Here is a 21,817-nt window from a genome sequence, read left to right as displayed (position 1 = left end):
ACCAATGAAATACAAATTATTTGATTATAAACGACTTTCTTCATATTATAATTATATATGATTACATATGCATTAGAGATTTATGGATATGTAATTTTTAATGTGTATAAGTTTAACTATGACTTTCGTTTCAGAATAAAAGAGTGCTAAGAACTATTTGTGATGCAAAACCAGTTAAGACCAGTGGGGTGGAGAGGAGTAAATAAAGCTTTTAAAATAGACTTCAGTTCAGATTCTGGCTCAAAGTGAGAAATACGATTGGGATCAAATAACTTGAGTCTCAGTTTTTTTATAAAATGGAGAGAGTAATTATAACCTAATTCGAGGCTGTTATGAATATTAAATGTTAGTCTGTGTAAAGCTCTTTTGCATTTAGTAAATGCTGAAAACTATTATGATCATTATTAAAATGGGGATGATATATACCTCATAAGATTATAAATATTAAGCAAGATACTATGCAAAGTGTCTAGTTAACAGATGTCCAGTAATATCACATTTCATTGAATCCTAATTTCAGAATAAAATAGCAAAGCAGCAATTAAATATTCAGAACATGTTTTTAGCTCTTCTGTTTATTTCTCTCAGGACAGACACTTAGACATTAACTACGGTACTTAAAAGTCATTTCAATTAGGAATCTTTTTAGTCCTTCATCAATTATTTCAAGTGTTCTGGTCTCAAATACATCCCTTTCTTCTACAAACTTCTGAAAAAGATGAATGCCTCCACCTACACCAAAATAATGTGCTTTGCTGGCCAAAAGCACCCGCCCATTTTTATCTAACAAGCTATGGAGTGTTTGGTGCAAAGTACTATAATAATCTGGATTGTAAATAGTTTCTGAGGTGAGAATGAGATCATATTTCTCAAACAGTTTTTCACTGCTTAGTACAAGCTCACAAAACTCAGACCACTCTCCAGAAAAGAACCGGCATTTACATAGTTCTTGTGCTACTTTTGATTTCCTGCATCTTTTCACATCTGGTTCATTTCCACTATTTTCTTCATCTTCTAAACTGGAGTTAGCCACGACATTGGGTAAGGTTACTTCATCAATCACCATACTGTTATAATCTTGAAAGTGAATTTCTTTGGCCCCTCTTTTGAAAGCAATTATTCCCAGCAACCCTGATCCACAGCCAAGATCCAACACTTTTTTCCCAGCCAATTTCACTTTGGCCTTTGTGAAATAAGCCAGGAAGTCAAAGGTACATTCCCAGATTTTTAAGCCTCCTTCATAAACACCCGTAATAAGATCAGAGTGAGAGGAAAAACTTTTTGAGACTATGTTTTCTCCAGGGAAGTTCTCTTTCAACAAGATGGTTTTTACTACTGATATGTTCATGTGCTGGAGACCTGGTAACGTTTCTATGACTTTATTTTCTAACACTTTCTTTAAATCTTTAGGAATAGCGTGCTCTTTCGCGACTCTCAAGCAAGGCTGTTTTTCAGGAGGCTCCAAGTTACCTGAACTGCTAGCTGTGTCAAGTGAGTTGTCTGTGTCTTGAGAGGGAGCTGCATTTCCCACTGAATTATGTTCCCACGAGTGGTCCTGAGGCAAATCAAACTGTTCTGTAGAACGTTTTTTGTCCCTGTGTTTACCCTTTTGACTTTCTGAGACTGAAGATTCTTTTGAGGAATTCAGGGTCAAAGCTCCATCTTCAAGGGGTGTTAATTCATTTTCCACATGGTCTTCTATAGTGAAATTAAATTGAAACGTCATCCTCTCATTAAATGTACACAATCCTTCAATTCAAGGGAAGATTCCTCAGCTTCTGGAAAGAACTGATGACACACACATTCGCCTGTCTCAATTATTCAAGAAATTTCGTTCTGGTCAATTTCTCTTTCACCGTTTATACACAGTTACAAATGTTTTCAAATGACTTTTTAGAGGTCTTTCCATTCAATTTAGCTCTAGAGAAAAAAAAAGAAATAAAATTGCTATTAAAAAGCAAAATGACATTTTCTTAACAGAACTCCCCCTCCCCCCCCTTCCAATACAGCTGCTTTTTCTATAAAAGCTGTGATGGCGAGGGAGATAAAGAGTTTTGGAAACACACACACACACACACACTCCCTCCAGGGTTCAAAAGTTGGAGAAGAGAATGAAGTGTAAAAGCGCATAAAACAGCAGCAGTAGCAACAACTAGAAGAATCGTAAAGTCCAAAATTCCCGGGCAGGAAATGACAAGCCTAGGTACGTTGTGTCTTTCACCTGTCCTGACCCTGCCCAAACATATTTACCTGCTAAACTGCCAGAATCTCTTCACTTCAGTCTGTTCCTGTTTCAAGTAACAGGAATTCATGACTTTATTTGGGCATACGAGTCGCCCTTTACAAATCTTGCACGGGTGTGCTCCGGTGTCACTTCACCCAAATGTCCTCTCTGCACTCAGTGGAGACCAGTATAAGTGTACGTCGGTGGGGGTAATTTTGGGGTCATTAGTGAAGATTCATTTGGAAGCAGATCAAACACGAAATAAGGCAGAGCAAACACACACTCACTCACTCACTCACTCACTCGGCCCTGAACCGTTCGGCGAGGCCCCTGGAAAGTGGAAGCAACTTCATCGAGACTCTTCTCTGTACCTCCGGTGCAAGACACGTAATGTACCCCATCTGCTTCAATTCACACAACAGACCTGGCAGGTGGGGTCTTGCTCCCATTACGAAGATGTACGAAGAAGGGTCACGCAGCTAAGTGGATAGGAACCTGTCCCCTTCTACCTCGCGGTGCCGCGGGGCCTGGGGTCATTTCCTGCTGCAGGTCCCAGGTCAAACCCGACCACACCTGTGCAACCTCAAAGCCCCATGGGACGGAGGGTGGCAAATCTGGGGACATCCGGCCCTCACCTCCTCAAAGCGCTTCTCTGTAACGTTCACAGCCGCCCAGACGAGGGGATGCCCGCGGCGCGGAGAACCGGGGTCCGGCGGGATCTCCCAGGCAGCAAGCGCGCACCAGTGAGTCGAGTCCTCCACGGGCCAGACGGGCCCGGTGCGCTTCCTCTCTATGGTCCCGCAGCCGGCGGAGCGCTCGCAAGGCCCGCCGGGACGGCGGCGTTTCCGGCCCCGGCGGTGGCGGGAGTATTTGGAGTTGGTCCCCGGCCGAAAACATCATGTCTCAGGAGCGCGCGGTCCCGGCGAGCGCGGGGCCCCTGGAGGAGCTCAGTGGCTGGCCCGAGGAGCTGTGCCGCCGGGAGCTGCCGTCCGTGCTGCCGCGGCTCCTCATATCCTTCGCGGTCACTTGCGCTTGGAGGCGGGTGTGCAGCGGGTGTCGCGGGGTTCCTCCTCGGCCTCGTCGCAGCCCCCGCCGGCGCGTGCCTGCGGCCGGGACCCGCTCCTTCCTCCTTGGTGAGGGGCGGGGGGCGGCGGGAACCCGGGGTGCCGAGGGCCGACGCATGCCCGGCTTCGGCTCGCTCGGCGCTGGCGGAGGCGTTCTGCCCCTCGGTTGCCACCGTGGGTGCGGCGTCGTCTTGCGTTCCTGTGCCTTTGAGTGTTTCTGTGCTCGTTAAGTGCATTCGGCGTCAGCACCTTTGCGGGAGAAGCGGGGCGGCCGGGCCTCGGACGTGCGCCCCAAGGCGAGCCCTGACGCCGACAGCCGGTCGAGGTAGGAACGGAGCTGCAGTCGTATCAAACGCGGGTGGTGGGCGTGACGGTGCCTTCCCGCTGCCGAGAGAATTAATGGTTCTGCCGGGTGCCAGGTCTGTAAGAGACGTGCAGTGACAATGTTCTTCCCTCCCCCTTTCCCACATCTCCTTTATCGCGGCTGAGAAGGAGTCGCTAACTGGTTATTGGTTCCACCTGCTGGGTTTGAGTGAGGTGATGGACGCCTCCGTTGTCCAGGTGCAGGCCATTCTCTAGTCTCGAGCCCTCGTGGTTGTAAATGTGCCTGGAGTCCTAGCTTGTCATGATAGGTAATTTTTTTCTTTATGTCTTTGAGCTCATTCTTCACATAAAACTACACTTTTTGAAAAAGTGACCTTCACTTGAGAGCTCAGCGCTGCACAAATAATTTTTATAAAGTCAGGTACGGTTATGGCCGTCACATAGAAGCCGTTCGCCTAGGCATTAGCAAAATCCCTCGAGGTACCAAAGCCTTTTTGCAGTCGTTGTGCAGGTATGGAATTGCCCTCCCAAGGATTTTGACGTGGGAAACAAAATATCCTCAAAAACAAGTCCTAGGTCCCTAGTATGTATCAGGCAGAGCGATATAGGCTTTGGGGGAACAAAGATAAGGAATATGGTGGTGGTTCTTGCCCTCAGACTTCTAGGAGGACTTCAATAATTGAAAGTCAGTATTCCCATCTGGTTTTGCGTCTCAGACTTAACATCCAAAAGAACCCAAAGCTGTTCTCCCCTGCCCCGCACCCGTTTTCTTCATGTAAATACATGGTTTCACAAGCCGAAACCTTGAATCCTCTCTCATAGACAGTCAGTATGTTCTCATATCTGACTTCAAGCCGTATCTTGGATCCATCCTCTAGCTCTAGCTCCATCTCCAGTTGTTGCTACTCTGTTCCAAACCCCATAGCACCTGTCACCTGGACTGTTAGTAGTTTCCTTGCTTCTACTCATGTCCTCATTCTCCAAATAAAGTTCAAAGTGAAAAACAAATCACGTCATTTCCTATTTAAACTCCCTCCTCCCCCAGGGTCTCTTTATCGACTCAGGAATAAAATCCACACTTTCCTTCAAGGATTCCTGTGATCTAAGCCTTGCCCTTTTCTCCTGCTAGCTCACAACACTCTATCCACAAGTACACGGAGCTCACCTGCCTCAAGGTGTTCATGCTTGCGGGTCCCTCAGCCTAGCTTGTTCTCCTCCCGGCCTTTGGTACTTTCATTCAGATCTTAGCTCAATTGTCACCTCAGTTGGCCCTTTTCAGAGCCCTCAATTTTAGGTAGTTCCCCCAAACCCAGCCTGTAACACTTTTATCACATTGCTCTGTTCAGTTTGATCATCAACAGAAATTGTCTAGTTTGCTTTGTTCATGTTTCACTTTTCCTCACAACCGGGAAGTTCGTAAGGGCAGAAATTTGGTTTTCACTGTGTTACCCCAGCACCTCGAGTGTGCCTGGTGCATACTGCCCATTCCGAGGGCAAAAATACTGTTTTTTTAAATGCCTGGAAGGCTCATCAGATGATATTTCTTTTTAGCTTTTAGTAGTATTTTATCTTCAACAGTTCTCAACAAAGTGTGCAGTAAATCCAGCCTCATCAATGAAACAGTTATTTTCATGTTCTGCATCTTACATATTATTTTCCAGTCTTTACCTGCATGTCTTGAAAATCATAACTCATGTTTAATTTTGGAAGAGGCTAGAGTTTTTTTACTTGCGCTGAAATTTTTCTGTAAGGCAAATTCTATCCTACTGCACTCAAATGAGTTAATGACTATACCTCGTTTTGAACGCTGCTGCAAAAAGCACATATGCAATGGTAAGATTTCAGAAGAAAAATGAATTCTTCTATTAGTTCTGATGGGGTTACAAGGTTATTCACTTTTTCTTGTTGACACATTCTTTAATGATTTTTATATTGTTTTTACAGTATAACCTTTTTGACAGTTCTTGATATCCAGGTGTATAATTTATAACATGATTGCTGTTAGAATAATTTGTTGTCACGTGTTTTGCGAGGTCCTGCTATGTGCAGAAGAGTTTCAGTCTTAAAGTTTAAAAGGTATGCAAGTGAGGAAAAGATAGAAAGTGGTGAGTGACTTAAGACGGGTACAAATAAAGTACTCAGAAATGCTAAAGAGGGATAAATCGCTTTCCTGTATTAGAGACCAGAAACCCATGATTTATCCTCGCACTCTTTCGAATGTCCAAGTTATTTCATGCCCATACATAGCTTGAAAAGGCAGATTTGTCCCTGAGCAACTTTGAAAAGATTTCCTTCAAGTATTTCATAATACTGTTTGTTTACCTGATAAACATTAACTGTTTAAAAGCAAAATTAAGCCAGTAATTTGAATCTAATTTCAGTCTCTTAACGGATCATTGCTTAAACTTCAAGAAGGATCCTTTTTAAAATTTATTCTCACTAGTGAATATTCTGTTACTGTGAAACTAGTATCTTCCTTAATTATTTTACTCCATGTATCAACGTTCTGACAGCTGGATCGAGCATATTCGTAAGTAAAACTATCTTAATTGTGTGCTTTACTTCGATGTCATTAAGGTCTCATACTTATCTCAAGCTTCACATTCCCTTCAAATTGAATCTTTTCCTATTGTCGCGTTACAGCCTCTAACCTTCAGTTACTTAAAATGCCCAAATTCCTTCTCATTACAGTACTTAAAGTTTTAAATTCTGTTTTTGACAGACAGTAAACGTGTTCTGTTTAGTGATGTATGTATAAGCACATGTAAACTTTAAACTGTGGTTAGACTTATATAATTTGCAGCTTCTTAACTTTCATCCCCTAATGTGTTTAATATCATTTAGAAAATGCTTTCTAGATTACAAAAAACTGATCGTTTGATGACAAATTTGTCATTTGGAAAAGCTGACATTCTCATCTTCATCTGTCTTCAACTAGTATTTGATGTGATTTACTTAGGAGAGAAGGTAGAGGTTGAGACTGTAGGGTTTACATATATTTTGAGTTAAGTCGTCCTATTTACATTTCACTTGGTCATGGAATATAATTTTTTATATAATTTTGAATCTGTGGTGTTTGTTGGGGTCTAATTTTTTTAAGTAACAGAATTTTTTATCCTGAGTATGAATTATACATGTTCATTGTAGAAAATTTGAAACATGCAGAAAAACAGAAAACAGTAAAACATCCATTGATTTGAAATGGTTAAAATTTTGAGAGAGACCATTCTCATCTCATTTCTGTATACTCTTGCCAGACTCTCTGTTATTTTTTGTATGTACATGTTTATATTAAAATTGGTATACTATTTTGGGTCCTTTTTTGCTTAACCTTGAAGGACCATAAACATTTCTTCATGGTTTTAAATCTGTAATAATCATTTTAATGATTGCAGATCCTAATCAGTAAATATACCCACATCCATTAACTGGTCCTCAATTGCTGGATGCATTTTCCTTTTTTCTTTTCTTTTTTTTGCTATTATTTCAGTTACTTGATAGTTTCTCTACAAAGAAAGTAGAGTTTGAAACTACAGTGCTTTGTATTGGTAGTGCTTACATAGTCTCACATTGGGAAGAGCAGTGACCTTCGTTAGCTGACATGACTTAATATTCTTACAAAATGTGTTACTATTTTGTTTTATAGAAATTCTGAAAATTATTGTAGAAATGTTTTTACCTCATATGAACCACCTGACATTGGAACAGACTTTCTTTTCACAAGTGCTGCCAAAGGTATAGTACTATATACAGGTTATAAAGACTCTTAAAATCTACAGTTTTAGACCATTCTTAATTGTGGACCTTTTTTTTTTTAATATATCAAACATATTTGAAATACAAATAAAATAGCAAAAAATGGATCTCTCACATTGAGAATATGGTGGCGTTGGAGTAATCATTAGGTGATCAAAAACATTTTCAGATAGTATGGATCCTTCACTAATTCAGTTTAACTTATTTATAGTTAATTTAAAGTACTCTTGTATTTTAAAGATATTAAAACTTGGGATGGGTGATAAAGTTAGCAAGTCACTTTATATGTTTTCTCTGTAGAGTTTATTAATAATTGTTAAATTACATTATCTGGAAAAATGGACCCAAGATTTAATGAAGAAGTCATAGAATAAAAAAGGCTGGAATAGTGGTGAAATCAAGTGGTGAAATCAAGAAAAAACATTACATTTACAGACTACATTATTTTTTAGCTCTGTGGTCTGCTTTTTCTCTGAAAAGCAGTCTTTTGAGAGAAGTAAAGGTATTTTGGTGCCAAATTGAAACAGATTTATTTATGATAACTCATTCTCTTATTGGAATGTATTTCTTCAGAGTTTAGCTTTGAAGCAGATAATCCTCAGAATATCTTTTACTCATTCACTTGATTATTCTCTGTCGGAAAAGTTTCTTAGAATTGTTCTTGACCATCAGAAAAGAGTCCAGCTACTGTACGGATGAAAACAGTTCTGAGCATCGACAGGGCTATGGGAAACATTGTCCTCTAATTACCTTGTGTTGACTGCGTATTTATTCTTGTAATGTTTTGGGCATTTAAATTGTTTAGAAAGATCCTAGTAGTAAGATCTTAAGATGGCTAACTTTTCACAGACAAAAATACTTAGTGCCGAGGTCACATATACTGTACCTCTAACCCAGGAACTATATTTTGAGTTGGTTGAAAAGAGGAACTGGTTACAAGTGAATAGGCAATTCACAAATTCATTGCCACTACCAGAAATTACCCTTGTAAATGCCCATGTGAATGTTGACTGGTTAAAACTGTCATCTTTAAAGAGTAGCACTTAAGTTTGTTACATCACCAAAAAAACGAACTTGGATTGATTTTTTAATTGATGTTATTAAATAGGTTCAAACACAGAAATGAACATAAGTCTATTTCTGAGGGCTTATTCTTTTAAAAAATTGTATTATAGAATAACTTAATATTATGTATTTATATATTTTTAATATGTATAACATATATGTTTTTAGAACTTTAGGTGCAATCATTAGGGTAGACGATATCCCAAGGGTGTTAACTGATGCAAAATAAAAATCATCTGATTTTTTTAAAAAAGATTTCTGGTGATGTCTATTTCTATCTATAATCTGCTTTGTTTCACAGACTGTGAAATTATTTGATGACATGATGTATGAGTTAACCAGCCAAGCCAGAGAACTATCAAGCCAAAACATAGAAATCCAGACCAGTCTAAGGAATATTTTACAAGTAAGTGAGATGTATTAGAAAAAGAGGAACAATTTAAAAAACAGTGTGAGAATTTTAATACCGATACTAATTAGCCTTGTATTCTTTATGTAATGGTCCAATCCTGGAATTAAGTTTAGAAATAAAGATATGAATACAGAAACATAAATTCTGAATTTTTATATAATTTTTTGCTTAGTAAACATCTGAACTCTTAAAAGAAAATAAGTAATCAAGATAGCATGTACCACTTGTAATTTAAAGCCTACATGCAGAATGCCTGCCATGTTCTTGGGTGCGAATGGCTAGCCAGTTGTCCTAGTATTTGTAGTTCTCATAGACTGAAGTTTTATGAAAGTAGGAAGAGTGTCCATTTCGTTCACCGTTGTCTCCCTAGCACTGAGCATACTGTCTGATACTTTTTAGGCGCACAAAAAATTATGTATTCTGAATGAAATGTCTTTCCTTATTTCCAGACAATGGTGCAGGTCATCGGAGCTCTTACAGGATGTGTTCAGCATGTGTGTGCCACACAGGAATCCGTCATTCTCGAAAATATTCAGAGTCTCCCCTCCTCAGCCCTACATGTAATCAAAAGTACCTTTGTACACTGTAAGGTGAGTACTGGGTCTAAATATACTTTGAATGGGCTCAAATCCATGGACAAAGGGCCGAGTAAAAGAGTATTCGTGCTTAAGATTTTACGTTTTAGCCTGTATTATTGGAGTAGACTTTGCCATAGAACTAAGAGCATGTATGTAAATGTTTTTACAGAAGTAGTTATAAGGAAGTGATAAAAGGTGGGTTTTTGCCTTTTGTTTATTTGTTTTATCCTGTTTCCTCTCTATAACAAAAGAAGTGATATGGATTTGCGTCCAGTGACAGGGATCCGGAAATAGTTCTGCTATGACATTGGTGAATCAGATGAGTTCCTTAGTGATTAGATGCCCGTCAAGGGACGTTAATGTTAGTTAGTTCATCTCTGCATTCCTGAGGCAACTTTAAAGCACAAAAACTGGCCTAGGATTTGTGGGTCACCGGCAGTTTTGAAACTGCTATTTATTGGGAGAATGAAAATCCCTAGTTAGTTAATGCTTCTCTGGGGATAGGGTGCTACCATGCCATGCACCTGACCTAATGTTATTTATCACCCTTTCAGTTCTTTATTTGCAGGGTTTTGGAAGTCAGAAATTATTTGATACATGCTTGCGTTTCTTGACTTACACAATATATACTAGATGTTCACTAGACATTTGTTTAATGAATATGTGATTTAGTAAAAAGAATTAAATTTATGATCTCAGTATGAGTTAAAGTAAATTTGACGTTTGAGCTTTTTATGATTTGCTTTTTCTCTCATTTTATGAGCAGAATAGTGAATCGGTCTATTCTGGGCACTTACACCTCGTTTCAGACCTTCTGCAGGCCCTTTTCAAGGAGGCCTATTCTCTCCAAAAGCAGCTAATGGGACTGCTGGACATGGTGTGCGTGGGCCCTTTGGTAGACAGGAGTGATGGCATTTTGAATATGGTGATCGGTGAGTGCAGAAAACTTACTGCTTAGTATGTGATGTGCATGGACTATAAACTGTATGTCACACTGTATGCTATTGAACTTAACATTGTTTCTCATGGTCCATGATGTCTTACCAATTGTGCAGAAAAAAATCCTACCAGGTAAGCTTTTAATCTTTAAAATTTTAGAATGTAGGATTGTGACTTCATGCTTTAACATTAGATCTGTATATTCAGGTTATGTTGATGGTAGGTGATTTCCCCGCACTGATTAACACAGAGAGGTGAGCGGCGGTGTCCCCTCTGACGCAGTTCGGCGGGGAGGCAGTAGCTTTAGGAGTTTGAAACCATAACTCATAGTGAGCTGTGCAGTTCACATTCCTTCTCAGCACACGCAACTGCATGTGTATGTGAAGGACTGTGAATATGTGTGACACACCACATTTATTATACATGAAATTATACCCATGTTACATGTGTATTATTGACAGACTCTATCCGAGTCTATTTAAGTTTTGAAGAATTGGCATCACTCACTGAAGGGATGTGTCCCGAGTCTGAAAAGCGATACTCTGTAAGGGCAGAGATTGCGCTCATAAGTTCAGCATTGAGAGAGTAGGCTGGTTTTATGCGGTGTATGAGGCATCTTTTGCTCTGTAACCATCCCAAATCTATTGGATTAAAACGACCACTGTTTTATTTTCTTAGATTCTGTGAGTCAGCACTTTGGGCTGGGCTCAGCTGGGGCGGCTTTCTCTGTTTCATGTGGGGCAAGCGACTCACACCTGGCTGTTTGGAGAGGCAGAGGTACTGAGCCAGCCACGGGTAGCGCATCGTCTAGCCCTGGCTCAGTCACCCAATGGTGGCCTCGGGATTTCTAAGAGCAGCAGGAGAGGGCAAGCCCAGTACGCAAGCACTTCCTAAGTCTTCGCTGGCCTCACATTTATTATTGTCCTGCTGGACAAAGCGAGTCACATGGCTAAGCCCAGAGTTCATGTAGAGGGGGACTGGCCAACAGTATGGACACAGAAGAGGGAGTTACTGTGGCCATTTTTACAAATCACCTACCACAGATAGAGTAGAAGCCTTACATGAGTACAGTGCAAATTAGTTTTGGTTCTTCCTTGTTTGTTTTTTTTAGGTTCTTTTTGTCATTTTAGATTAGAATTATATCAGTAGAATATTTCAGTTATAATAAAGCACAACTTTATTCCACTAAACATTTTAGTTTTATTTAGATCATAGGATAAGTGTAAACTTCAGAAGTTGATTTCCATAATTTATAAATACCTTAAAAATCAAGTGTGACTTCTATTTTCAATAATTATTTTGACAATTTTTTTTTAAAACTGCATTACTACCTATTTTAACAAATGTCAAATTGTTAAATAGATACTTTTAAATTTAGGAGAAACTCATGACATTTGATGTTTTAAGAGTTCTGTTATCTTTCTTTGTAGTTATTCATTCATTGTTGGATATCTGCTCTGTTATTTCCAGTATGGACCACGCATTTCATGCCAATACTTGGAAATTTATAATTAAGTAAGTTTTTTTTTTATACTATTTGTAATATATTTTCCATATCCAAAATCTGAGTTATTCATAAGTGTTCTTAGATTGTATTTAAAACATTTTGTGTAGGTGTATCTGATGTTTCATGACCCTTCTCTCTGATAATCCAGATATCCTACATGTGGCTCCCAAACCAAACTGGGCTTCTTTATCCTTCTGCCTCTAAAATTAAAAGAAAAAGGTTATAACTAGTTAGTACTTCTGGAGTAATGGACCAAGGCCAGACCAAACCTTAACCACTTGCCTGTTGTTTAACTGACTTCCAGGTATCCAATATCCAGGCTTAGTAGTTACAGTTAGAGCTGAATATAATCCCTTCATTATACGTTTTTGAGTTGTTCAAGTTTAATTCCATCTATAAAGTACTTTGAACTGGAGCATTACGAAGGGCTTCTCGGGAGAGTGGCCACAGTGTTCATCAGATGATTATGCAGGAGGAGATGTAAAAATGGCCGAGAAGTTCTGCTTTACACACGCGCATGACACCTTAAAGGTCAGTGTGATGCTGTCAGGTCTTAGGTGCTTGTCTCACAGCGCCAGGTCAGTCAGTTGCCCACCAGTGACAGGAGGGGTTAAGGTCTCAACTCGGAGCCATACCCACGTGCTTGAGTCCATTCTGAGACAGCTGGCTCCTTGTGAGCCCTGGGCTTTTCTGGAACTTGGAGCAGTAATGGATACCTTCGTGGTGGGTTATGGTGAGAGTTGACTTTATCAGTGCGAAATGCCTAAAACTGCATGGCACAGCGAACGCTCAGCGAATTACCCTATCTCCGTTATCATCATTGGGTGTCTTCCCCACTTGTCCCCTTCCAATTCATTTTCTCCCCAGCACTCATTTTTTAAACATGTAAGTCAGGTCATGTCACTCCTTAAAATCCATCCTATTTTCTTCAGAGTAACAACCCAGCCCTCTCTGGGCTCTGCCATCCTCACCGGCCATCTCTGCTTGCTCTTAGTTCCTCAGACGTATTAAACCCCCCTGTCCCTGAGCCTCTTCGTGGCCTTTCTCTCTGCTAGGATGCTGCTGTCCCGGCCCCCACACTGGGGAAGCCCCCCGCGGGAGCATTCTCGGACAGCCGCACGCCCAGTAAGCTGGGTCAGCGTGCGCTCTGGTGGTGCCCCAGCCTTTGCCGGGCCGAGCATTTATCACAGCCTGAGTTAATTACCATTTACTGGTCCCTCTGATGCTGGACCACAGTTCCATGCGGAGGCACAGAGATGTGTCTTTTTATTTCTCTCTCTGTCCCCAGATCCTAGCAGAGTGACTGGCACATAGTAAGAGTTCAGTTAATGTTTTACATAGAGAAAAAATTAGCAACTTCAACTAACATGCCCGCTTCATAGGTAAAGTCAGCACATCTTAATTATGTCATGTCTAATATGTTTATGTTCTGATTTTTCACATGTTCCTTCAAGTCAGTTTTACATTCTAAGTTACATGCTATGTGACTTGCGGTGATTGTATTCTTTTTTTTTTACTCATTTAGGCAGAGCCTTAAGCACCAGTCGGTTATAAAGAGTCGGTTGAAACACAGAGATATCATCACTAGCTTGTGTGAAGACATTCTTGTCTCCTTCCAGTCTTGTCTGCAGTTAGCTGAGCAGATGACCCAGTCTGACGTGCAGGTAAATATGGTCTGACAACGCTTTAAATGGGCCGTCCTTTGGCAGTTACTGAATCTCGTTTGAATCTCTGGATAAGTTTACCTAGAAAGGTTTTAACTTCTTTCATTTGCTTTCTGTTTGTTTGTGTTTCAACCTTTGAGATTATTTTTGGCCCGTAATTACTTCTCACCCAGAACATTGCATGAGAATCCTGTCTGCTCCCATCCCTCTAGTCTGCCTGCTCATCGTCTGTACCTCCTCACTGGTCAGACAGGGCATTCTCCTCAGAACCCTTCTGTTCTCCCCTACCCTAACTCAAGGATCTGATTCCTCAGTCCTGTGTTTATTGGAGGTCTCTCGATACAGCCACAGCCAACCTCTTCTTCACCAATCTAATGCAGCCTGCAGGGATGCCACATACAACTTTGTGTGTGTGTCGTTCTTTTAAAATTGACATATGTTTACATTTATTTTGATTTCAGAGTTATAATGTTGAATTGGCATCCCATATAAGAAACATCGTATTCTAAAGTTTGTGTTATGCTTACTGGGGACTGTAGTTCATTTTCCTTTGACAATTTTATCCTTAGTGCCTTTGTCTCAGATTAGCTCTTTATAAATGATATTTAACTCATAAGGCCCTATGAGTGAAGGGTTTAGTGGTACTCGGGGCCTGACAGTTATATGTAATCATTGCCGTGGGAAACGAGTTAAGTATTTCTTCGTAGACTGACAGTGGCGCAGCTCTTCCTGTCGTGCCTTTGCAGGCTGATGAGGGGATGCTGTGCTGTGCACCGGTGTTCCTCCCTGCCGAGCATCCGTCCCCTGGGGCGGGGTGATCGGGAGGGACGGGCGCTGGTGGGGTGTGGGGCAGGGAGCGGCCAGGAGCTCTGCAGTAGGCGAGGCAGCCAAGCAGCTTTCGGAAGGGCCTGGCCTCCCTGTATTGCTTCTCTCTCTCCCCTTTTTTCTCCCGTCCTCACTTCCTGCGTATACCCTGGCTCCCCTCACCTCGCTGACAGGAGAGGCGGTTGGCTGGGTGTCCTGTGTCCATCCTCTCATCCTCAGCCCCATGCTCCTCTTCCCGGGGTCCTTCCTGCACACCATGACACCGCAGGCTCCCCAGCTGGTTCTGGGACAGTAAAAGACAGAGGGTCCTGGGCGGGAGTGACGTGTGGAGAGCCCTGACTTACAGGCAGAGTTTCATGTTTTTCCTTATTTGTGACTGTTTGGAACGGATACATTTGATCAGCGCTGCCCACTGTCCACTGCCTGGAATGGAGCTCTGACACGGTCTGTATAGTTTCTCCTTCCTTTTCCGATCAGCAACGCCCTCTGCTGGTCACTGTGGATATTTATCAAGGAATCAAAGTTAAAATTTTCCAAGTAGTGTTTTCACCTTGTTTTCAGAAACGTCTAAATAAAACCATAGATTTAATTAGTTGTATGCTCTTAGTGGGAGGATTATGGATAGATCAATCTCTGTATTTGTTTCCTGGGCTGCCGTAGCAAATTACCACACACGAGGTGGCTTAAAACGATAGACATTTATTCTCTCACAGTGTGGAGGAGAGTCTGAACTGTGTCAGCAGCGTGTTCGTCAGAGGCTCTGGGAGAGTCTGCTCCATGCCTCCTCCTCAGCCTCTGGGGTCGCTGGCGTTCCTTGTCTTGTGGCTGTGGAACGCCGACCTCTGCCTCTGTTGTCACGTGGCTCTCATCACGCTGCGTTCTCCCCTTGGGTCCTCACATTATCTAAGACACTAGTCAGTGCGTTAAGGGCACAGCCTGAACCAGTATGACCTCATCTTAACTAACACGTCTGCAGTGACCGCATTTCCAAATGAAGTCACATTCTTAGGTATTGGGGTTAGGACTTCAACGGATCTTTTTGGGAGCCACTGTTCAGTCCGTAACAGCTAATAACTGACAAGATGTTTATTCTTTTGTTAAGTCTTAAACTTGCTTTCAGAATGAGAATATTGTATTGGAAGTTTTACTATATAGTTTTCTAGCCACCAGTGATTTAGTTTTTCTATAAAGATAGGGAAATTTATTTGTTAGACTCTTTGATATAAATTTAGTTTCCACTGTAATTCTTACTTTTGTTTATATATTGCTAATAGAAATTTGTATTCTGAAAATAAACATATACGTTTATATCTTTTGCCTATACTTAGATTTCTTGCCTGTTGCAGTTAGTTTTTAATCAGTATTTTTCTTTTACTTAAAGAAGGGAAGAATGGATACTCAGTATTTTGAAACATTGAAAAATGATCTTCCTTGCTTCTCTCCCAGCCCCTTCTTTGTTGGCATTGGGATGCAAACTTTCTGTTTTGAACAGTTCAGTAATTCAAGATGAGGTAGTATTTGTGTTGTACATTTGATTTTTGAAAATGTCAAAATTAAAGCTCTAGATTTAATTGGTATCTATTTAGTAATGAAGGAAAACTAGAGTCTTAAGCCTGCTACAATTTCCCCTTGAATGCGAAAGAAGTTAAAGTAGGGAAGTATAAGCTGTGTGTCGCCATTCATTCATTTAACGAGTATTTCCAGAGTGCTTGCTTTGTGCCAGAAAGTGTACTAGGTGCTAAGTTCGTCACATTTTCTGCTCTCCAGAACTTACTGCTTATCTCGGGAGACAGATAAATTGATAATTATAGAATAGTGTCACCCATGGAGAACTGGGACTGTCTCATGGGGAGTAAGGGTAGAAACCCAGTCCTGAAGTCAGAGTTTCTTGCGATGTGACATCGAAGCTGAATAAAATTTCTGTTGAGTACATGTAAGATCAGTGTGGAGTCACCTCTAATCTCCATACTCGTGAACGTCCACAGAACTGTGTGAGTTCATGTTCATAACTGTCAAGGAAAGATGAAGTGTCATCTCACCTATTTCTGCTGAGGAGAATCGACTGTTTTCAAATATTTTTAATATTGGTTGAGATGAACAGTGATGTCTAATGAGTGGGTTATCCGATTATGTTTTGATTGGTTTAAAGTTTGCTATATTGTTGGAAAGAAATCATAGTCAATTAACGTTAAAGATTATATTTTATATGAAAAATTTAAAATTAAAGACAAGAATGTATCTATTTGATATAATTTTATAGTACTAATTTAGAGCTCTTTGGATTATGTATTACACATTTCGGTGACATAACTGGTATTTATTGAGCTAAGTTGCCTGTGTCAGACACTATTAAATTTCCAGTAACCTTAGTATAAGCCACACTGCAGCCTTTTAGAGAGGTTAAGTACCTTTCCCCAGATCACGTGGTACTTGTGGGCGGGCCAGGAGCTCAGTCCAGGCGGGGCGACTCCCCTGCATGCACGAGGCTATCTGGGCATTACTCGCCATTTTAAAAGCTTGCAAACAGTACACACTCAGAAAACCCTCACCCATTGCACAGATGTCTAACGTGGAGCGCGAAACCCTGCTTTCCTCTGATAGAACCGCAGGTAAGGTTTTTATTTATTTTTGAGGGGTTAGGGAGCAAATATTAACACATAACACATTTTAAAATAGTTATACATATCGTTTTGCAACTTGATTTTTTACTTTACCTTAGTGCTTACTGTGTCATGAAGATACTCTCTACTGGATGCATTAATAGATCAGTCCTATACAGTTTATGAATATTTCTTGAAATTTTTTAACCATTTTCCAGTTGATGGATACTTCGTTCATTTCAGTTTTCACTATATAAAAATGTTGCATTGCGTACCTGTGTTAGTCCTATAGAATATATTTTCAGAAGTGGAACTGCTACTGAGTTAAGGAATTTTAACATTTTACCTTGTGAGGATAATGCAAAGAGTGTGCTACGCACCCGTGAGTGGTAAAAGTCCCTGTCACTGCACCTCCACGTCAGCCCTCGGGGTGTGATCAGTTTTAAATCTTCCCTAATCAGTCAGCCCTCTCCTCTTCCCTTTCTAAACAAATGTAATCAGATTGTACTTCGTATTCTTTTCAATGTTAGTTTTTTGGCAGTTTGTACCTTCTGTCTTTTGCTTGTTTCCTATGTTATCCTTTTATTGGTTTGTGAGAACTTTTTCTTTTGCTCATCTACTGATCTGCCTATAGAAAAGAACAGTAAGGTATTTAAATTTCTTTCACTTTCAGATCAACCCAGGATGATCTCCTTTTTTTCCTTTATGAAGATTTGTTTTCACTAATGTGGAGTTTAATTTTTTGAAATATCTCTATTATCATCTGGTGTTTGTATTGCTCCTAACAAATCAGAGTAGAATATCTTTTCTCGGAAATTTTTACACTCTAAATGTTTATTAAGAGACCTTTTTAGAAAATACTGTGTCATTTACAAGTTTAGCTAATTTCATATTCTTATATATTATGCTTATTTTCTTTTTTCGAAACAGGATAATGCTGAATACAGATTATTTCAGAAAACACTGAAATTGTGTCGTTTCTTTGCCAACTCTCTTTTGCACTATACTAAGGTAAGGCTTATTTTTTTATAATGCATGCATGTGAACTCTCCAATAAATTATAAATTATTCTGTTTCATCATTCTTGCCAAAAACAGTCTTTTGAAGTTATTTTTCAAGAGTACATTCGTATTGCTAGTTGTTAAATATTGAGCATCTGGTGTATCACTTATGTTGCTGCCATCATCGTTATTTATTCAGTTACCTGAAAAAATTAATATGAAATTATTTAAGCATGGGTCAGTTTTCAGAAGATAATTCAACTTGCCTTCAAATACTGTGTGTAAGTTGATGGTACAATTTTTTAAATTAAGTTTTTAAAGTTTAAATATTCAAACCTTTAAAACTGTAATGTAAGAACTACATCTTTGTGAGTTAGCAGGAGAGCAGCAGTAGTTGAAGATGCACGAGTGTAAAGATAAGTTGCCAGGACAGGTAATCTGGAGAGACGAGCAGAGGATGCTTACAGCAGCTGATGAAAGAAGCATCATCAGCAATAGGCATTTAAAAGAAAAAGCTGTTGTCCGAGTGTATTTGTTTCTGACCCTGTCCTCCTCCTCTTCAAGGATGAGAGAGGGTCTCCAGAGTCTGTCGTAGCTGGAGCCTGGCGCACGGCAGACACCTGACTCACACGTACACAGACCCTGAGGCTGGCTCCTCACAGAAAGGACGTCCGCGTCCCTTCTGATCGTCATTCCTTTCCTCTGCTCACGTTGGAAACCATTCTTTTTCTAGTTCCTTTAGATACAAGGTTAAATTGTTCGAGGTTTTTCTTGTTTTGTGAGGCAGGCTTGTATTGCTGTCTCTCTCAGAACTGTTTTGCTTGTGTCTCATAGATTTTGGGCTGTTGTGTTTTCATTTTCTTTTGTCTCAAGCTATCTTTTGATTTCTTCCTTGACCTCCTTGTTAATTCATTTATTGTTTAGTAGCATTTATTTAGCCTCCTCATATTTGTGTATTTTCAGTTTTTTTCTGGTGAGTTTCATGCCATTGTGACTGGAAAAGATGCTCGGTATGATTTCAGTCTTGTTAAATTCATTGAGACATGTCGTGTGGCCTACCATGGTCTGTGTTGGAAAACGATGCCTGTGCACATGAAAAGATGGCATATTCTGCTGCTTTGGGGTGAAATGCTCTAAAAATGTCCATTAAGTCCATCGGATCTAATGTGTCATTAAAGGCCACTGTTTCCTTGTTGCTTTTCTGTCTGGATGGTCTGTCCATGGATGTTAATGAGGTATTAAAGTCCCCTACTCTGACTGCATTACTGTCGGGCTCTCCCTTTATGTCCATCAGTGTTCGCTTTATACGTTTAGATGTTCCTACGTTGGGTAGGTACATGTTTCAGAGTTATGTTCTCTTGTTGGGTTGACTTCTTTATCATTACGAAATGTCTTTGTCTCTTGTTATAGCTCTTGTTTTAATATCTGTTTTGTCTGATATAAGTGTTGCTACCCCAGCTTTTTGTTTTTTTCCATTTGCACGAAGTATCTTTTTTCGTGCCTTTACTTTCAGGATGTGTCTTTTGATTTGAAGTGGGTCTCTTGTAGGCAGCATATATATGGGTCTTTTAAAATCCATGCAGCCACCTGTGTCTTTTGAAAGACTCATTAGTCCATTGACACTTAAAGTCATTGATAGTTACATGGTTAATGTCATTTCATTGTCTTCTGATTGTTTTTGTAGTTCTTTTCTGTTCCTTGTTCTCTTACTTTCTAGTCTCGTGTCTTTCTTTGGTGTTATGTTTGATTTCCTTTCTCTTTATTTCTTGTATGTCTGTCATAGATTTTTAGTTTATGATTCCCATGGGCTTTATATATCCTTTGCTATGTTTATAGCAGTCTATTTGAAGTTGATGGTTCCTTAAGTTTGAAAACGTTCTAAAATCATTATTTTCACTCACCCCCTTCATGTTCGTTTTGTCATTTTGTGTGTGTGTGTGTGTGTCCCTTAATTTGTTGTCGTAATTACATATACTCTTCTTACTTTTGTCTTTTAGCTTTTGTACTAGCTTTATAGTTGGTCGATCTGCTTTTACTGTTTGTCTTTGTCAGTGAGATTTTTTTTTCCTATTTTTTTCATATTTTTGATCTTAAAGAAGTCCCTTTAACATTTTTTGTAATGCTGGTTTAGTGGTGATGAATTCCTTTAGCTTTTTCTTGTCTGGGAAACTCTTTCTCTCCTTTGAGGGTAAATCATAGCCTTGCCAGGTAGAGCAATTTTGGTTTTGGCCTTTGTCTTTCATCACTTTGAGTGTTTTCCCTTCTGGCCTGCAGTGTTTCTGTTGAGAAATTGACAGCCTTATGGGAGATCTCCCCACTCCTGTACGTAACTAACTGCTTTTCTCTTGCTGCTTTTAAGGTTTGCTCTTTGCCTTTAACCTTTGGCATTTTAATGATGCTGTGTCTTGGCGTGGCTGGGCCCTTTGGGTTCATGTTTCTTGGGACTCTGCTTCCTGGACTTGTGTGTCTATTTCCTTTGCCAAGTTAGGGGACTTTTCAGTCATTTCTTCAGATAGGTTCTCAGTCTCTTGCTCTCTCTCTTCTCCTTCTGGTACTCCTGTGATGCCAGTGTTGGTATGCTTGATGTTGCCTCAGAGGCCCCTTAAACCATCCTTATTTTTTTAAAATTCTTTTTTCTCTTTGCTGCTCCAAATGGGTGTTTTCTGCTTATTTTGCCTTCCAAATTGTTTATCTGATCCTCTGCTTCATCTAATCTGTTGTTGATTTCATCTAATGTATTCTTCATTTTAGATGTTGTATTCCTCATTTCCGAATGATTTTTTTCTTAGGGTTTCTGTCTGTCGACGTTCTCACTGAGTTCACCTGTTCTGCTAAGTTCGTTTTGCATCCTTATCAGTGTCTTGAACTGTGCATCTGGTAGATTGCTCGTTTCTGTTTTGTTCAGTACTTGTTCTGGAATTTTGTCCTGTTCTTTCATGGGTTGTTTTTTTCCCTCTTCCTTTTGGCTGCCTCCCTGTGTGTGTTTGTACGTTTTAGGTGGATGTGCTACATCTCTCATTCTTGGCAGAGAAGCTTCTATAGTAGGTGTCTGTGGAGCCCCATGTCACAGTGTCCCTGATCACCTGAGCCAGGTGCTCCAGGAGTATTTCTGGTGTGGGTTGTGTGTGCCCCTCTGTTGTAGTTGAGCCTCGATTACTGTCGACACTTTGGTGGGTGGGATAGACCCTTAGGCTGACTCGACGTGAGGGCTGGCCGTGACCTCAGAGGATGAGCTGTTCTGTGGGTGCTGCCCCCACGGAGCAGATGTTACTTTAGCAGCGCTGAGTTTGCCCTTTAGGTATGTCGTTTGTGGAGCTGGTTAGTTGGTGCTCTGGTGTGGTCTCAAGCCAGCCACCATGTATGCTGGTCCTGGAATCTTTTTGGACAGGCCCTGGTGCAGGTCATGGTCAGCCAGCACTTGTGCCCAGCTTGGTGCCATCTTTTAGGAGCTACAGAGTAACCTGTGCTGGGCTTAGAAGTGCTTGGAGAAGGCTGTGCTGCTAACCGAGGCTGGATGCCACTCGTGCCAGGCTTGGAACCCTTTGCTGGGTACCACGATGGAGGCTGAGGCCAGCTGCCCCTTGTGCTGGGCCTGTGGCCACTTAGTTGAGGCTGTGTTCCAAGTCAAGACTGGCTGTTACGTATGCCATGTATGCCAGGTTTGAGGCTACCTGATGGGAGTTACAATGCAAGCTGTGACAGGTCGATGCTTTTGCCAGGCTTGGGATAGCATAGCAAGAGGTATAGTGCGCATCGAGGCCGGCCGCTGCTTGTTTGGGTTCGTGGACCATTGAGAGACTTAGGAAAGTGAGCAGTGTGAGCTGAGGTAGGCTGCTTGTGGGGAGGAGCCGCTGAAAG

General features: G+C 40.7%; 2 protein-coding genes across 8 annotated transcripts in view; one reads left to right on the top strand and one right to left on the bottom strand.

Moving 5' to 3' along the window:
- Positions 1 to 556: 556 nt before the first annotated feature.
- Positions 557 to 2,999, bottom strand: METTL18 (methyltransferase like 18). Of its 3 annotated transcripts, none has more exons than XM_015586209.2 (2): positions 2,649 to 2,831; positions 557 to 1,920 (listed from the first exon to the last, which is right to left on the bottom strand). In XM_015586209.2, exon 2 carries the CDS (start codon positions 1,724 to 1,726, stop codon positions 605 to 607), a length of 1,122 nt encoding a protein of 373 aa, XP_015441695.1. In that variant the 5' UTR covers positions 1,727 to 1,920; positions 2,649 to 2,831; the 3' UTR covers positions 557 to 604. The 3 variants fall into 3 exon arrangements, with proteins under 3 accessions (XP_015441695.1, XP_006907880.1, XP_006907879.1); XM_006907818.3 differs by lacking the exon at positions 2,649 to 2,831 and adding an exon at positions 2,251 to 2,616; XM_006907817.3 differs by lacking the exon at positions 2,649 to 2,831 and adding an exon at positions 2,860 to 2,999 and having other exon boundaries at positions 558 to 1,920.
- A 47-nt stretch (positions 3,000 to 3,046) lies between these two features.
- Positions 3,047 to 21,817, top strand: part of CUNH1orf112 (chromosome unknown C1orf112 homolog) — a 40,693-nt gene continuing 21,922 nt past the window's right edge. For 3 of the 5 annotated variants that reach the window (XR_003045101.1, XM_015586205.2, XM_006907814.3), the window contains exons 1-9: positions 3,047 to 3,233; positions 6,103 to 6,142; positions 7,259 to 7,347; positions 8,735 to 8,839; positions 9,295 to 9,435; positions 10,190 to 10,355; positions 11,793 to 11,877; positions 13,395 to 13,533; positions 17,889 to 17,969. Coding sequence is in view for 3 of the 5 variants with exons in the window: in XM_015586205.2 (XP_015441691.1) it covers positions 3,123 to 3,233; positions 6,103 to 6,142; positions 7,259 to 7,347; positions 8,735 to 8,839; positions 9,295 to 9,435; positions 10,190 to 10,355; positions 11,793 to 11,877; positions 13,395 to 13,533; positions 17,889 to 17,969 (957 nt within the window). In the remaining 2 variants the exon portion in view is untranslated. Of the gene's footprint in view, positions 3,234 to 6,102; positions 6,143 to 7,258; positions 7,348 to 8,734; positions 8,840 to 9,294; positions 9,436 to 10,189; positions 10,356 to 11,792; positions 11,878 to 13,394; positions 13,534 to 17,888; positions 17,970 to 21,817 lie in introns of those variants that run through there. The other 2 variants (XR_003045102.1, XM_025043976.1) reach the window with 2 other exon arrangements.

Source organism: Pteropus alecto, unplaced genomic scaffold (genome assembly GCF_000325575.1).
Source record: "Pteropus alecto unplaced genomic scaffold, ASM32557v1 scaffold101, whole genome shotgun sequence".
Classification (NCBI taxonomy): domain Eukaryota; kingdom Metazoa; phylum Chordata; class Mammalia; order Chiroptera; family Pteropodidae; genus Pteropus; species Pteropus alecto.
The sequence above is the reverse complement of the archived record's forward strand: the minus strand, read 5'-3'. Positions and strand labels throughout refer to the sequence as shown.